This window comes from Tenrec ecaudatus, chromosome 3 (assembly GCF_050624435.1).
Source record: "Tenrec ecaudatus isolate mTenEca1 chromosome 3, mTenEca1.hap1, whole genome shotgun sequence".
Lineage (NCBI taxonomy): Eukaryota > Metazoa > Chordata > Mammalia > Afrosoricida > Tenrecidae > Tenrec > Tenrec ecaudatus.
Window position 1 is genome coordinate 16,041,592 of NC_134532.1, and position 18,237 is coordinate 16,059,828.

The 18,237-nt window shown below is 40.4% G+C and overlaps 1 protein-coding gene across 2 annotated transcripts; it reads right to left on the minus strand.

Annotated features, from left to right (window-relative positions):
• Window positions 1-1,137: 1,137 nt before the first annotated feature.
• On the minus strand, window positions 1,138-14,610 carry LOC142442561 (zinc finger protein 613-like). 2 transcript variants are annotated; one of them, XM_075543652.1, is made up of 4 exons: window positions 14,543-14,610; window positions 11,576-11,770; window positions 7,936-8,062; window positions 1,138-3,947 (listed from the first exon to the last, which is right to left on the minus strand). In XM_075543652.1, the coding sequence occupies exon 4, from the start codon at window positions 2,894-2,896 to the stop codon at window positions 1,916-1,918; it is 981 nt and encodes a 326-aa protein (XP_075399767.1). In that variant the 5' UTR covers window positions 2,897-3,947; window positions 7,936-8,062; window positions 11,576-11,770; window positions 14,543-14,610; the 3' UTR covers window positions 1,138-1,915. The 2 variants fall into 2 exon arrangements, with proteins under 2 accessions (XP_075399767.1, XP_075399768.1); XM_075543653.1 differs by having other exon boundaries at window positions 2,902-3,947.
• Between the last annotated feature and the right edge of the window lie 3,627 nt (window positions 14,611-18,237).

The window sequence follows — 18,237 nt, forward strand, 5'->3', positions numbered from 1 at the left end:
GTCTATCTTTCACCAGGCAGATTTCAGAGCACTATGTATTGTTCAGACCTCAGTTTACAATTCAGATACTACCTACTGTCATTTGTTGTCAAAGTTAGAAATATTTAATGCAGTAAAAAAAGATCACATTGAGTCTCAAATTTTGTCCCCACCCTCAGATATATCTTCAATTTTTTCATTCTAATGTATACTCACTACTGCACATTGTGCAATAATTTCCTCTTAGAACACCCTAGAAAATATTGTCTATGCCAATACTGTTGTTAGGAGACAAATAATTATTAAAAAATTCTCAAAAAAAACGAATTCAAAAGAAAAAAGTACAAAGTACAAAGTGAGGTAAGGTTCTTGCTTCATTTTCCTGCAGGTACATATCTATTTTTCTGACATCATTTATTGAAGATGGCATCTGCTTCCCATTTAATATTTGGGAGGCCCTTATCAAAGATCAGTTGCCTGTATGCTGATGTTTTTATTTCTGGGTCTTCAGCTCTTTTCCATTGGTCTGATTATCTGTCATTATGCCAGTACCACTCTTTTGACTACAGTGGCCGTAAAGTATGTGCAAAATTCAGGTAGAGCAGGCACTCCAAATAGCCTGATTTAAATACTTCCCCTTTCCTTTGTAAAGAATGCAACCTAAATCCTGTGAAATATCTTTATTGTCTTTGAGCCAGATTTTTTTACCAGTATTTTATTGTGGCATATATCTCAGTATCAAAATCTATAATAAATAGCTATGTCTGTAGATTATACTTCCTTGAGCTTGTGCCCTTTCTGCTACTTTTTCCAAGTGCAGTGGGCTTAGTGGTTAAAATCCTACTGTAGTTTACTAACACTGAGAGAAACCAAGGAGGGTATTTGCAAAGTCACTATACAGCCAGAGCTTTCCTTCTGCGTGAGATCACTGGTGTGTGATGTAACATGACTTCCTGTGGAGTTTCCCATCTTAACTGAATTTTTATTTTTAAATTTTGTAGATTTATGTCAAGAAAGCTTAGAAACGCAGGTAAAAGTTCGTTACCCAAACCCATTACAGCTACTGATAACTATCCTACAAGAAATCATTGATGACACATGAGCTCTTCATTTTTTTAAAAACTTTTTTATGATTTTAAAACTTTACAGAGTAAATTGGATTCCATTCAATTCATACATTAATTGAAATTCCCAAGACATACCAGCATTCTTCCCACTTCAATCCTCCTTGTGTTTTTATATTATTCATCCTTCTTTCCTATTCCTTCTTACTTTCAAAAGTTCTTATCCATAAGCAAATGCTGTCCTTTTGATTTAGTATCATTGATTTTTCTAAGGAGTGTATACCTCTCAGATGTAATTCTTACCCTCCAAGCCTGTATATTGTTGGGCTGAAATCTGAGTCAGAGGAGTGAGTACAGGTCCAAGAGTGAAGAGTCACTAGAAGCCATAATCTCGGGATTCCAAGTCTACATCAGACCAGTAAGCATGATTTAATTTATGATTTTGGTTTGTTCCAGTTTCTTCTCCCAATCGAATCAGGACCTTCTTTTGTGATCCCTTTAGAGTAATTAGCAGTGGAAGCTGGGCACCATCTAGTTCTTCTTGTCTCAGGGTTGTGGAGGCTGAGGTTCACTCTGGTCCATTCATCATCAGGATGAATTATTCCCACACATCTTCTTTACCACACTTACCACAAACATAGGGGTTTTCTCCTGTTAATTTGTAGATGTTTTGAGATTTCCTTTATGAATGAAGCCTTTGCCACATTCACCACATACATTGGGGTTTCTCTCCAGTATGAGTTCGCTGATGAACTGTGAGTCCATCCTTCCTGAGGAAGGCTTTTCCACATTGACTACATACATGGGATTTCTCTCTTATGAGTTCGCTGATGAACAGTGAGAGCAGTCTTTGTGATGAAGACTTTTCCACATTATCTACAAACATGGGATTTCTCTCCAGTATGAGTTCGCTGATGAACAGTGAGTCCATCCTTCCTGAGGAAGACTTTTCCACATTGATTACATACATGGGATTTCTCTCCAGTATGAATTCGCTGATGAACAGTGAGAGCAGTCTTCTGCATAAAGCCTTTGCCACAATGACCACATACATGGTGTTTCTCTCCAGTATGAGTTGGCTGATGAACAGTGAGTCTATCCTTCCTAAGGAAGGCTTTTCCACATTGACTACATACATGGGATTTCTCTCCAGTATGAATTAGCTGATGAACAGTGAGAGCAGTCTTCTGGATAAAGCATTTGCCACATTCACCACATACATGGGGTTTCTCTCCAATATGAGTTCTCTGATGAACAGTGAGAGAAATCTTCTGGATAAAGGCTTTGCCACATTCACCACATACATGAGGTTTCTCTCCAGTATGAGTTCGCTGATGAACAGTGAGTCCATCCTTCCTGAGGAAGGCTTTTCCACATTGACTACATACATGGGATTTCTCTCCAGTATGAGTTCGCTGATGAACAGTGAGAGTACACTTGTGCATAAAGCCTTTGCCACATTCATCACATACATGGGGTTTCTCTCCATTATGAGTTCGCTGATGAAAAGTGAGAGAAATCTTCTGGATATAGGCTTTGCCACATTCACCACATACATGGGGTTTCTCTCCAGTATGAGTTCGCTGATGAACAGTGAGAGCACTCTTCTGGCTAAAGCCTTTGCCACATTCACCACATACATGGGGTTTCCCTCCAGTATGAGTTCGCTGATGACTAGTGAGAACATCCTTCCTGAGAAAGGCTTTTCCACATTGATCACATACATGGGATTTCTCTCCAGTATGAATTCGCTGATGAACACTACGCTTACTCTTCCTGATAAAAGCTTTTCCATATTCAGCACATACACAGGGTTTCTCTCCAAGATGAGTTTGCTGATGAACAGTAAGCATACTCTTTCTGATAAACGCTTTTCCACATTCACCACATACGTGGGGTTTCTCTCCAGTATGAGTTTGCTGATGCACAGTGAGATCATTCCTCCTGATAAAAGTTTTTCCACATATGTGGGGTTTCTCTCCAGTATGAGTTCGCTGATGAACAGTGAGAACAGTCTTCCTGAGAAAGCCTTTTCCACATTCACCACATGCATGGGGCTTCTCACCAGTATGAGTTTGGTGGTGAACAGTAAGACCATCTTTCCTGAAAAAGGCTTTTCCACATTGACCACATACATGGGGTTTCTCTCCAGTATGAGTTAGCTGATGAACAGTAAGCTTACTTCACCACATACGTGGGGTTTCTCTCCATTATGAATTTGCTGAGGAGCAGTCAGATCACTCTTCCTGGTGAAGCCTTTCCCACATTCACTGCATACATAGGACATTGCTGCCACATGAGGTTCCTGATGTCCCTTGAGGCATGATACACTGTGAAAAGTTTTCCCACATTGCAAGCATTTTCCTAGCTTTTGTCCTTCATGACTTTTTTGATAATGTTCATTGAGTTTGAACATTTTCTTGAATATTTGCCCACACTGACTACATTCATAGGTCTTATCTAGTACATCAATAATCTGCTGCTCATAGAGCACAGAGTCCTCGATGAAGGCTGTTCCACATTTATCGCCTGTGTGTGGTTTCTCAATTTCATCACAATCCTGATGCTGACTGCATTGTGACTTCATGAGCCTGGGTGGTTCACACTCAGGGAATTTCATTTCAGTACAAAATTGCTCTTGTTCAATGTGGAGAAAAGTTTTCTCATCTTCACTGAGCACACCTGACTTGTGGATTTTGTTGCTTCTGTTCTGATTTAATTCTAGAATGATTAAATTTGATTTTATAATTTTTTCATGTAATCCAAACATCTCATAAGTTTCCTTTAGAGGAAAATTATTTTTATGCTGAGAATATGTATTAAATTTATAGCATTGTTCTATTCTGTCCATGCATCTTTCACATGGCAAGTGCTCAAGCAAATGATCATCATCTTTCTGGGTTTCTATAAAAGAACAGAACATTGACTCTTTTCAACATCTTGATTTACAATGGACCCCTTAAAAAATGCATTGATTTAAAGTAGATCTTTAGTGACAACCCTCTTATATGAATATAAATAAAACACTATGCTTACTGTTTATTGCCCATTGGACAAAATACCATCATGTAAACAATCCAAATGATAAAAACAGTTATTATAGAAATCAGGTTGGATATGAAAGTGATGAATGGACACAGATTTGATATATGCTTAAAGATGTACATGAAAACATACAACAAACATAGCGGAAGGACGAGATTGAGACCAATAGACCACAGGAGTGAGAAGACTTGCTAATTCCAGTTGGTAGAGGTTAGATGTATCCATTTCATCAATCTAAATGAAAAACAACTAAGTACTAGATAAAGTTGGGAATGTGAAACATGTCGAATGTCCTACTTGGGAGAAAACCATTTTTACAGGTATATATGAAAGGGATTATGGCACAGAAACACATTCCTTATGTTTATGGAGTCTGTATTCTAGCTCACAGCACTCATCTTACAGTGTTGTTCTGTGGTGGCGTGCAGGTTGCTGTGATGCCAGAAGCACTGCCACCCAGTGTTTCAAATACAAGCAGGACCACCCATGGTGCACAGGTCTTAGTGGATTCTCCAGAAATAGGGACTGGGAGGAAGACCTGGTGATCGACTTCTGGAACATGAACCCCTCAGGTTTAATGGCAATGAAATAACACTGAGGAAGTACTAAATCCTTAAAGTACACTCAACAGTACTGATGTGGATGGAGGATGAGCTTTGGGGACCTTAAGTGCTTGACATGCCATGACTGAAAATGAGAAAAAAAATAGCTGCTAACATCCTCTAATTGGAAAATGGCACACATGCAATATTTTCATGAAAATTTTGTAAGTTGTCAAAACAAAATGGAATGGTAAAATTTGATAGTGTATGCATTATTCAGCTTTAATAGACTGGTACTGGCTATTTTTAATTAGATAATCAAGTAGTTTATAAAGCTGAGATTGACAAAATTCAAGAAGATTGTCATCATATTCATTATCCAAAAAAACACTTCAATATTTTCCCTGATGTATAATTTTGTCCGTGGTAGGCTAATATTCATATGCCTGCAAGCAAGACCAGTTAGTCCAAGTGTTATTTAGTTTTGTGCACCAATTAAAGCAAACATAGAAGCATTCACTAAATTGGAGAAGAGTCCCAGTCAAATTCTCTAATTAAATATCGCCACAATATCCTCTCATTATAGTGCTACCTTAATGATACTTCATACATGCACATGACTAATTATTACCTGCCAGCAGCTGAAACTACAAAAGCAGACATGTTGTTGTTATTGTTCTCCCCACTCAGGAGACAGTTACTCCACTCCACCTACTCTCAGCACTGGTCTTAAGTTGCTCATCCAATTATTTCAGGATCTCCCGGGTAAAGATCTGCCTACTTTGTTAGGCAGGTAGGTGTCTGCCTGTGTGTGTGTGTGGGGGGAGGGTGGGCTGCATGCTCTGAGATTACATAAACTGGTCAAAGAATGCAAGGCCTTTTTATTTCTGCTCTTCAATTACACAACTGTCCTTTAGGACCCAACCAGAGGGCATTTAAGAGACAAAGTGATAATTGATTCCTTGAGTGACAGCAACAAAGGGAACCTGATTGCTTTTAAAGCTAGGCATCTTTCAGCTGAGTAGCAAGAAGTCAGGCGCCTGTAGCAGCTATATACTAACAACTTACTGGAGGGCAGTTGTGGGGAAAACTCTATGTGGAGATTGTGCATTAGCAGTTCTAGCTTTGGGGCTTGTGGAGGTTTTCTGCCAACACTAGTACTGGTCTTCCAAGTCCTGTATTCAGGAGTATAGAGATAAGGCTGCTTACACTTTCATCCAGGTTCTATTTTCCACAACAATGAAATTGAGGGGAGAGGGGGAGAAGGGATAAAGGAGAGCTGATATCAAGGAATTCAAGAAGAAAATGTTTTCAAATGGTGGTAGCAATTGTACAGTACTGCGCCATGTAATTGAACTATGGGAAGTTATGATATCTATAAGAGCTCGCAATAAAATATTTTAAAAAATATATTGAAAAATTTACATGAATTTTTCAGCCTGACATTGATCAACCATACAATCATGTACACTGATGAATGTAAAATTTGGGGAAAGTATCAGTAATTGGAAAATGTGATCTTAGTCACAGAAATGACACACAAGTTTACTGATAAAATTTTGAGACTAATGATGAATTCATAGCAAATTCCTTACTAAACACCAGAAATGGAAACTATACATATGGAGCTTTCAGAATGGAACAAATGAAAATCAAATCAACCACATCTAAAAAAAAAAAAAAATGGTGGTGACGCTTATTAGTCAAAACACGCCCATGGGTTAACTGTGGAACAGATCATAAATTGCTCAAATCCAAGTAGAAGCTAGCCAAAGTAGCTAGAGCACAAAGCTTAGAGACTATGTAAAGAATAAACTTGAGGAATAAAAGACTGACTGAAGACTAATGACAGAGACCAGATGGGATGTGGGATGACATGAAAGCCAACTTCCATATGGAAACCAAAAGGCTACTCAAAAGACAGAAAAGAAAAGAAAGCAATATTGAATACACTATGCATTGTTTGAATAACTAATAAAATCTATTGGAATATGTTGCAAAAATGTTCTTTACAAGCAGCAACGGTCATCTTTCGTGTATTGGACCTGTTAAGAAGGGGTGGGCCTAAGGAAGACACACTGTATACTAAGGAATCTACAGCAAACATGTGCTTAATGAAAAAAGCAAGAATATAAGATGTTAAAAATGCCCTTTCCACTTAGAAAATTACTAGAGGAATAGACAACTTAAAATAAAAATCTTACAGGTACAAAAATATTGAAGGTACAGTGCTAAAGTATGTTCTAAGCTGATAACAATTTTCTTGTTAGGAAGATGATTTTAGATACCTAAAAATAACAGAAGTCATAAATGTGTTTTAACAAGAGGAATAAAATATGGAGAAACATGTCTGTTAAAGAATTCCAACAGAGCAGGCAATTTGACCATCTCTCTAAGAAAACAGAAAGAACAGATGTCACCTGCATGAAGAAAACTTTAAAGGAACAGGACAACGAATGAGAAATTGGACACCAAAACCTTTAGAGAAACTCCAAGGGGGGAAGCTAAGGAAGCCCAAAGGAGACCGTTTATGGTGGGAGTTCAAGATGCAAGACGGTGCTGCATACTGCAAATGGCAATCCATTCTGACTCAGTAGGGGAGGAATGTGCTGTATTCAGAGGAGTTATAAATTCAGAGTTCTCTGTTTGGAGAGAGGCGTGCAAGACAGATTTTCATAGTAAAGTGGAAACATAAAAGAAGGGAAAATTTCAGAATGTTAAAGAAAATTATGGAAGCAAACATACAATAGTGGAAAACAAGAAAATGGAAATCTAATCTCATAAGAGCTACAGGTGTACTTCTCTCAACATCTAGGACAAGTGAACTCTCACATTCAAAGTAGCACACACTTTTATGCATTTTTGGACCCCTATCATAGATATGAGGCCTTCTCCCTGTTGAATCAACTACCCCAGCCAATTCCCCTTAAGGTATTTTGACCATGCCTCTGAGGAAATTCCATTATACCTTGCGTCAAATACCAAACACAGTTCTCTTGTTTCAATCGAAAGGTTCTGGGTTGACAACTCGATAACCTGTTTATGAGAAATTACTGAATCTTAAGACACCAACATTAATGTAAAGCTTGTAAAATCTGCAGAATTTTGTATTTTTAGGAAAATAATGCTCAAAGGAACAAAGTAAATAGTGTTCTCTCAAGGGCAGAAGACCTAACCCACTAACTTAGGCTGAGATAATGCAATGAGAATCTACCTCTTTGAGAATACCACAAACACCGCAAAGTTTTAACATATAAGACAGGAAAAGCCAGTGACGAGGTCAATGACTTGAGAGTTCTCCTCACCAATGGAAACCAGGTTGTGATAGTTCTCCAACATCACATCCTGATACAGGGTTTTCTGAGCAGGGTTCAGGAGTTGCCATTCCTCCCGGGTGAACTTTACAGCCACATCGTTGAATGTCAGTGGTTCCTGTAGTAAGAGGAGTTTATTTAATGGAGTATTTTACACTTGAAGATTTTAAAAATATATCTTACAATAAAGAAAGCAAAACAGTAATAAAACTGTTGCGGTACTTCATTCCATAATGTGTCATTAACTGAGGACACGGCAGACAATATTTCACCTTGTTTCTACATTCACGACCATCGGCCCAGAAAACTAGGCCTATTTTTAGAAAGATCTCCAGTGTTCTGAGAAATGTTTTCAAATACATATTCTCCAGGTCAAATAATGTGCCCCTTACAATAGCTAGCTCGACATTAAGGAGCAGATTTAAAGAAGCTCCCATAGTAGATGAATCACTTCTGTGCCTGGCTACTTCACTATGCCAGAAAGTTACCTGGAGGTCAGAGCAATCAGGTTCTAGAGCCAGACCAACATAAATGTAGCAAACACCTGGGAGGGCACAGGGCCGGTTTGAAGTCAACTAACACTAGGTTAAGATGGTAACTCAGCATCTTGATTGTTTATAATTTTACCCACTTAAGATATGACCCATTAACTATGTACATGCTAACTGCATGACATGAATGCCTTATGGAAAGATCTGTAAGCTCCATTATATATACCCATTGGAAAATATATTCAATCCCTCAGGTCTGACATGGGAAGAGAGCCCCTGTGTCCGGCTGTCTGCTCTCTGTCTTTTAATATTTGCCACAACTGCAATGTCACTCCGAGGATAACTTTTGGAGTGTTGGGGACCCCAGTGTCCGAAAATAATGCACCCACTCATAAAATAAGAATTTCAAGGTCCAGTAACATTATTTGAATGTTCTAGAAATAGCTCAGCTTTATAATCACTCAAAGTAGATAAACACCTGTTTGTTATTAAATGGAATTAGGGTTTCTAACGGCATCACCATTATAAGAGGCTCGGTACCTGTAGTGGCAACATGTACCGGGAACAGTGCAGATGGGGGCGGTCAAACATACCTCAACTCTCCAACATTTTCTGTCAACACTAAAAAAAGTCAGTCCTTCCACACCACTCTGTCTCACTTCTGGGTTTGATAATCTGTTGCTGTGGTCACACAACACTCAATAGATCAAAGTGGTCTATTAATGAACAAGGTACAACTCGGGATCAGGAAAAAGAAGCCATAACTCAGAACCAAGATCAGAATGTTCACAGACATTATCTCCCTTCCTAAATGCAGAACAACTTTCTAAGCTCTTAATGGCCAACTTAGGACAAGCTCCTCTTGACAACCTTAGGACAAATTCTCTCAGCCACCTTTGGACCGAATTACCATAACTTTAATTGCAAGGTCCTCTTGAACCTGCCATCTTTCACTACATGCTCCCCAAGGGGGTCCTCCTAGTTCTGTTGGGTGGATCTCTGGAGCCTTCCTAACCTTGGCTAGGCAGGGAAGGTGCTAGGTTGGCCCAATAAGCCATCATATTAAGAGGGAGAGAGAGAACTGCCTGCAGGCATGGATTGAGAAAGACAGTGAGGCATTATCCTGTCATTTGAGCTGCTGATTTGGGTTTGTTAGCCGCTGCAGCCACACAGTTCAGAAGGAACCCATGGATTAGGGATTTGCAGCTTCCAGATATTCATGAGCCATTTCTTTGAATGACAACTGCGAGCCGCCTGTGTGAACTTACTTGAAAGTTTCCTCCACTCCATGAGCCAAAAGCTTGTTGGTCTGACCTTCCCATTTGGGTTCCTCAGCCCCTGCAACCTATTATCGGACCAGATTCAACAACTTCACCTTGTGAGGCAGTGTACTGTTGTCCTGGTGATCTGGTTCATCAGCCTTTGCAAACACATCAATGAGGAGAACCTTCCAGACCAGCGGTTCTCAATCTATGGCTCTCAACCCCTTTGGGGGTCTAATGACACTTTCACAGGGGTCTCCTAAGACCAGTGGAACACACATATTTCCAATGGTCTTAGGAACCAAGATACCGCTCCTCCTCTATCTTTATCCAGGCAAGTCCACTCACATGCAGATACGCCCACATATGAGTACCGGGTGTGAAGACTATTACCCATGCTACACATGCTTCAAAACAAAATTTCATTTTTTTGTCATTAGAAAGAATTATTTCACAACATAATGACATATTGTTTTGTGATTAATCACTATGCTTTAATTATGGTCAATTTGTAACAATGAAAACACATCCTGCTTACATTATAATTCATAACTGTAGCAAAATTACACTTATGAAGTAATAACGAAAATAATTTTATGATTTGTGGTCACAACGTGAGAAACTGTACTAAAAGGTTGCGGCAGTAGGAAGGTTGAGAACCACTGCTCCAGAGTGATACCTGACCTATGGATTTGGGACTCACCAGCTTCCACACCTTGAACAGGGATTTATTTACTTGATGGCTATTTAGTTTTGTGAGATACAGCAGGGCAAATCATGGAGCATCCTGAAGCTCTACCTCATAGGGACAGGTCTACTGCTGGTCCTGCAAAATGAACTGTAATATTCATGGATCAAGAGCTATACCAATGAAGATAATGACCAGGGCACATGGGACACAGTGACAGAGCCAAAAAAGAGCTTTCCAGCCAAGATCGAGGAACAGGCCGGCAAAATCCAGAGGACAATCTCAATAACGAGCTGATATAGATGAACTGATAAAGATGGAACCAAGAAATGAGCCTATATTCAGAAGGCACAGTGTCTGAGAGGGACACAGAGAACAGGCCTGCTCTGAAGGAGCGCAAATCTGCCTACATGTTTCCTTAACATGAATCCCAATGTCTATCCTATTGATTCTGTTAGCAAGTTACATTTTGTTACTTAATAAAACTTGTGCCTGTGATTCTGGACTGTAATTTCTATGTGGCCACTGCAAAAAATTAATGATCTGCGAAGGAGAGAATTGTGTAAATATAACTGCTGTCAGAACTGGAAACCCATTGGAGGGTAGATTTACGTTTAAGTTCTGCCTCACATGAATCAGGGCTGATGCTGATGGATGGTTCTCTCTCCTACATCTCTAATTAGAGGAAGTGAGAAGCCATCAACCATTTTAAAATTAGTATTCCTACAAGGCCCATTTCAGAGGCATTAATGAGAATGCTGCAGTTTGGGATATTATTCAACACCACCTTCAGAAAGAACCATTACGGAAACTCACTCAGACAAAAAAAAACCCGTGGAATAACGGACTCTCCTAAAGAAGTGATCTTATTTCTCCTTAAAAACTTAGCATAGTGTTAAATTTGAATGATTCTCATGGGTTGGCCATAAAATAATGAAATATCAGTTGAAAGCTAATATCATCCAAAGAATCCTTAGTGATGTATTATGTTCAATGTCAGTAGTTTAGTGTTATTCCTGTGATCAACATATTCCTAATCTTCTCCATCCCAATGTTGAAGTCAGAGTCAAAGTTCATCTCTAACTTCTACTACTTCAAATTTCCACTATCCAGTGAACTGAATCAGTATTATACAGGCTTCTACACTTCTAGTAAGTAATACAGAAAAGGAAAAAATGCATCAGAATTACCTGAGTCTTGGTCATTTTCTTTGGTCCTTATAACACTGCCAGCAACTGGGATGTTCTATGTTTTTCTTATCTGTATCAGCTCCAATGATGCTCATGAATTTCAGCCTCTCAGGAGGACATCCCAGAAATAATAATACCCAAACCAGGCACTTCTTCCTTCTTCCTCTAAGCTGCTGGTTGGTGAAAATCTGCAGGCTGATGGGAGGATACAATGTGAGTAGTTTAGGTCCAGATGCTGTAAGTGTTCCTGTCCATCTTCTTAACACAGTCCCCAATACTGTTAACGGTCTCCTTATTGAGTGACAGAAAACATCTTAATACCATGAGCAATAAAAGCTAAAACTCATAATTTTCAGACTTATGTGTAAAAGATGACTTTATAATAAATAGAGATTGGGTAATCAAATACACATGTCAAAAATAAGAAACAACCTGGACCGCTACCTCAAAACACATGAAATATCAATTCCTTACTGTGTGACTCTCAAGGAGAATGACAAATCAATGAACCTTTATGATGATTATGTTAATTAAAGAATCTGGAAAATCTGAAATGGACTATATAAAGAACTACTTAAAACTGAATGCTGTTTTTCTAGAGCTGTAAATTGTACAATCACTTTAGAAACACTTTAAAACTCACCATCAAGTAGAGTTACACATATAAGCAACGATAGGACACAAGAGAACGGTTCACAGTGTTCCCGAGACTATAGAGGCACTACAGGCAGCTAATGGGTTAGCAGTCCTACACTTAACACTTGTCAAAAACCACAGCTCCATATTAAACACATACATCACCTATTAGTTTGAAATTCATATATATATATGTAGAAGTATACATTCCCCCATAGTGAGTGCACTTTTGAACTCCAAGACAAAGAACATTTTTATTGTAGCATTATTTGCAGTAACTCAATGCAGTTAGTTGCCTGTACATCTTTCTAGTGATGGCCCCTTAACTCCTTCCAAATATTTAGGTGGGTGTGTCATCCGTCAATGTGAATGAGGAAAAGGAGATCTGGTGGCATAGTGGTTACTGTTGGGCTTCTAATAGCAAGGTCAGCAGTTGGAAACCACCAATTTCTCCTGGAAAGAAAGATGGGATTTCTTCTTTCACGAGTGACATGGCTTTCTAGTCCACTAAAGAGTGACAGTCTTGGAAACCCACATGGGGCAGTTGTACCCTGTCATACAGGCTCGCTATGAGTCAGTGTTAACTTGATGGCAGTGAGTTTGGTTTTTTTGGTTTAAGAGAATTGTGAAAATTGCCAAACAATAGATTGATACCCTTGAGACTTGGGGCTATGCAAATAAGCTGCCTGAAAACCCAACCTGGAAATGAGTCACATTGGACGTCTGTTAGGTTTAACTGAGGCATTTCTCAGACAGAAATTGGGATCTCACTACCATCAAAAAAAAAAAAAAATGAGAGAGCCAGGAGAAGGGGCCTTTGGATCTCAGATTCTTGCATTGAAACTCTTCAATGTAGAAGACAGAGAGCTGTGACACAAGAGAGCAAGTGATGGGGAGAAGCAGCAACAGAGACATGGTGGCAGCAGAACCAAGAGACTGAGACAGAGCAGTGCAATTGCCAGGCCACAGAACAAGAGAGCTGAGTGCCTCTGGGCAGGAGGTTAATACGTGAAGTGGCATACATCTGAGTATTTATCTGGGGAACCAGATCTGCCAACGTACACAGAACTAAAAGACCTTTGTAACACTTGCCCATTCAGGACAGAAGCCAAGGGGCTGCAGGGCCGCACTTTAGCTGCAGGTATGGCTGTCAAGATGCTGTCCCAAAGTAGAACTGTATCTTGAGTTATTTAGGATCCAAATTGTGTGTTAGGGAACAAAAGTTACCCCTATGCCAAATATAATTTAAGGAGAACATTTACTGAACTTTAAGAGAAAACAAAACACACACACACACACACACACACACACAACCGGATGGATAAGGGAGACCACTAGCACGAGGTCAAAATAACACCTGAGGATTCACAGCCTGGACCCTGGATAACAGGGCATAGAACAAAAGGCATGTCACAGATCATGACTGGTGGCAGATCAATACATCACAGGTACAGGTGGGACTTCAGAAGCAGGAAAGGGACCATGACTAGGACATGTACCTTATTCAATAGAAGAACTTACAAGACTGCTCCAGGACCTTTATACAAAGCCAGTCAAGCAAGACTCGACAATGTCCCTTGTTCTGTCCTCAGTAAGGTGACCTCCATCAGGCATACACCGAGGCAGGCCCGCGGAGAGGGCTGGCTGCAGAGGAGTGCAGGCAATCTACTTTCTCACGCATTCTTCCGGAGGGGGAGATGATCTATATCCTTGGTTAATGATCAGAGAGAATTTAATGGCGGCTTAATCAAAGTGAGGACGCAGCAAATGGACACTGAGTTATCACTGTCATCAGCAACCCAAACCTAAAACCCCACTGACTGCCATCGAGTGGATTCCGATTACAGCGACCCTTTAGGAGCAGTTGGACCTGCCCCGGGTGGGTTCCCGAGACTGTAACTCTTGACAAGAGTAGAAACCCTGCTTTTCTGTCCAGATGTGGCTTGTATTTCTGAACTGCTGACCTTGCAGTTAGCAGCCCAATCTGTAACCACTGAGGCCACCACTTTTTGCAAATTGGAGCGCTCAGAATTTAAGAAGCTCTAATACAATTATAAGCGGTTGTCCATCCAGTGAATTCTGTCGTTCAGGGAGAGGTGCAAAGCCCTCTGGCACTGACGCGAGGACAGCCCGGCGATTGTGGTGGGCGCTCTCCCAGTCGGACCCCAGAAAGCATGGCTCCCGCCAGCTGCCCACCGAGCTTCTCTGCTCCGCCTCGCCCTCAGGAGCCCGGGTCCTGACGCCGCACGTCGGCGCGTCGCTCGCCCTGTTTCAGAGACAGAAACACACTTGTTCTCCTCTCTCACCGTCGTCCCGACAACTTACACTTACTTCCCAAAGGCACCACCGCCCCGCCGGTGCACAGGACCCTCCTCAAACTCCCGCAGCAGCTCCTGAACGACCGGAACGCAGAGCGTGACTATGGCGGCCGCCGAGGGCCGAAATTCACGCACTTCCGGCCCCGCCCTTCACAGACTTGATGGAAGCCGCCATGCTTAGACACTATCCGTACAAAAGGAAAGCATATGTGCGTTACTTTCCGTAAAAGAGGAAAGGGTGGGTGGGTGTATGTGTATGTGTGTCTCCCACTTGTTCTAATTTCATACACCTTATTTGCATGGCCTTACCCATTCTTTTATTGAGAAGGACAAAGCAGTGGACAGAAAGGCCATATAAAAGCAATCCATCACTCCACATTGGTTCATGAGGTTAGTCACTCACTTTCAAATATAGATGCAATCTTTCTGCTGTGAAATATCAACTAGTTTTGAAATTTTATTGCCTGGGATCCTTTAAATGTTGATTTCACGGATTTTCATATATTTTTTCAACATATATATGTATATATACGCACATACACAATACCCATTATACTTTACATTTTCATTATATAGTCATAGCTATAAAACAGGAAGTCTTGGTCTGAGGATGTTCAATTTGGTAGGGTGGTAACACATGTCTAGGTAACACATGAAATGTGATCTATATAAATAAAAAACAGGATTGTAAATTTTAAGGTTTGTATTTTTAAATCGTCACAATGTAGTGCCATTAAGTTATTGCTACTTTATTTAGGAATGAAAACTGAAAAAAATTTAAGGAATTTGTAATAACCAGTGGGGAGATACGCATTTATGATGTAGCTTAATTATTTGAGTAATTCACAGTGGAATAGATTTTCAATCAGCATAAAGGTGATTATTATAAGCTGGAAGTCAGATATACCACTACTGTTCTCCAACTCCTTCACTATTTCTAAACCCAACAGTTCCCTGTACTTTACTCCCTGCTCAGCTGGGTTTGACAACTCCATCCACTAGCTGTACAGACTCACACCACACTCACAGGTATGTAGTTAATTGGAGGCTGGAAACGGGTTATACATTGGGATAAAAATTAATTTGAAATCAGGGGCTCAAGTGGTAAGAGAATCCTTTGAAAATGATGATGGTGGCTTTTGTGTAAATGTGCTTGACACATTAGAGGAACATATGGATTGTGATAAGAGATGTAAGAGCCCCCAAAAAAGGTATTTGTTGAAAGAAAAATAATAATTTGAAAGTAACAAGATACAAATTGTATGTAGTTGGCTAACCAGGGGAGCTTTCGAAGCAGATAAACCTTGGAACAGAAATATTCCCTGTTGATACAATTCTTGATCAGAGCATTGGACAGTTTTCTGCCAGTGGGGTCTCTCTGCTGCTCACTGGTCTAACTCCAGGTCAGTACAGCATTTCTGCATTTGGTCTCTGCACTAGCAACCTCTCTACTGCTATGTGACCTAGCTCACAGGCAGTGGATAGCAGATTTCTCAGCCCTTACCTGCTATCTACATTGGGTAGCTCAGGTGCCAGAATCCCTGCCATCAGATTCTCTGCTACTAACTGGCCTGGAAGATCTTCTAGTCAGACCTCTCCACTGTACTGCCTCTTGACTCATTACCTTTCTGCAATCACGGGATCAGATCCTAAACAATTATGTTTACAGACACGGTATCACATTGGTGACCATTCTGCTTACACACGACTCTGTGTTATGGTCAACCTACTTCCCAGCCAGCATGCTTTCTGTCATTCAAATGACTCAATCACAACCATCACACATTTGTTGTTGTTACCTGCCATCCAGTTGGTTACAACCCTATAGCGAACGGTACGCAACAGAACAAAACACAGCACGCTCCTGCGCTTTCTTTACAATCGTTCCCATGCTTCAGCCCATTGTTGTAGACACTGTCAGTCCAGTTCCTTGAAGCCCTTCTTCTTTCCATACCCCTTCACTTCACTCCAAGTTAGACAGTTTGTCCTTTGAGCAGTCGCCAGTACTTTCAACTTTCTTCTTCAGGACCACAATTCAAATGGATAGATTTTTGGGGGTCTTCCTTATTCAATGCCAAACTTTTAAAACTCACACATGTAAATCATTCTTCAGGCACTAGGTTAAAATTTCACTCTTGAGCACTGAAGGTTGTCAGTTATCTTCAGCAGAACTCTAGGTCTCTTGGCAAGGCAGAGCTGTGTTCTATTGCTCTGTGTGCTATTGCTCTGTTCTCCTGTGCCAGGTGACAGTTCCCTAAGGTGGGAGATTCAGATATCTGACCTGGGTCTATAGGAATGGTTGTAACTGCAAGTAATTGACAGAGACCAATTATCTTTATTTACAGGAGTGCAGTCTCAGCAGTCGAGACCAGGATGGGTGAAGCCCTCCCAAAAGCAGTCCCTCACCTGCACTGTCTCAGTTTTCTCCATCACCAGTATTTCCTGCTGGAACTGGATCTGCCAGACCTCAGAAAAGGGACTGCAGTGGATGTGAGTAATATGCTATGAGGGTAGTACAAGTTATAACCCATCCTTCCAAAGCCAACTCTCCATCACCAGAGACACACTAAGGAATCAGTTCTTCCTGCAGCTGAACTCCATCAACGCTCAGGACACAGCCATGGATTACTGTGCAAGGAGCACAGTGAGGGGATGTCAGTGTAAGTTCAGACACAAAACTCCATTGAAGGGGAGACACGGGCAGCAGGGGGTGCACAGGACCCACTGAGCACATACACAAAGCCATAGACAGGCACAGAAAATGACAGGGAGGATTACGTGTTAGAATTAAGGCTTCCCCTCTTAGCTCTCAGTATCCCCTGGACAGTTTTTCTCTAAATTTCACCTCACTGCAAGCTTGATAGGAGAAACTAGCATTCTCTGTTTGCAGTCCAAATATTAAAAGTGACCCTGACCCTTCATTGGTATCCCATATGATCAATTTTCCTTCTTAGCATACAGATTGTCATGGTTATTATCATTCTGTCTGTTAATCAGAACTTGAAGGGTCAGGTGTCTGACTGCTTTGCTCCCTCTGCAATGTGAGTAGTGACTGATTGATTTTCTATGTCTGAGATAATTAATGTGGTGACACCTGGGGCTGTACTTGTGACATGTCATTAGTGATGCTTGTTACTCATGGTCTCAGTTTATGCAGACACAAGTGTTTCAGGCAGAGAGAGATCTCTAACATAGGGAACAGGGGAACTGGAATGACCTTTGTGGTTGAGGTTACTCTTTGGAGTCATAAAAAAGCAAACATTCAATGGAAGGAAACTTTGATAAAAAAATAGCAAATTTGTCACAAGAGGTAGAAATTGCAGACTAATATCTCAGAATGCTCTTTAGAATTGAGAATAGTGGGACTTTTCTCATATTTTGAACCCTTGATCAGGGAATCCAGTTCCTAGAGAAGGACATCCTGTTTGACAGAGTGTCAGCAAAATAGAGGAAAATAGTTAATTAGATACACAGAGAGTGGCTACAAAATTGTTCTCTAGGAACAAGTGGGGACGGTCCAAGATGTGGCAGTTTATGTATTTTTTCTGATGGACACAGAACCATGATGATTAAAGTTGACACAAAAGCACTCAACAACATCTCTGATGAAGTGAGGTGCAGAAAGTTTAGATTAATGCTGTTTAGTCAAGTAATTACCTAAAATAGTAATATAGATTTTTACATTCACAAAGTGTTAAATTATTTAAT

Coding starts and splice junctions, on each gene's coding strand:
- LOC142442561 (XM_075543652.1), bottom strand. CDS start 2,896: ATGCTTACTGTTCATCAGCAAACTCATCTTGGAGAGAAACCCTGTGTA.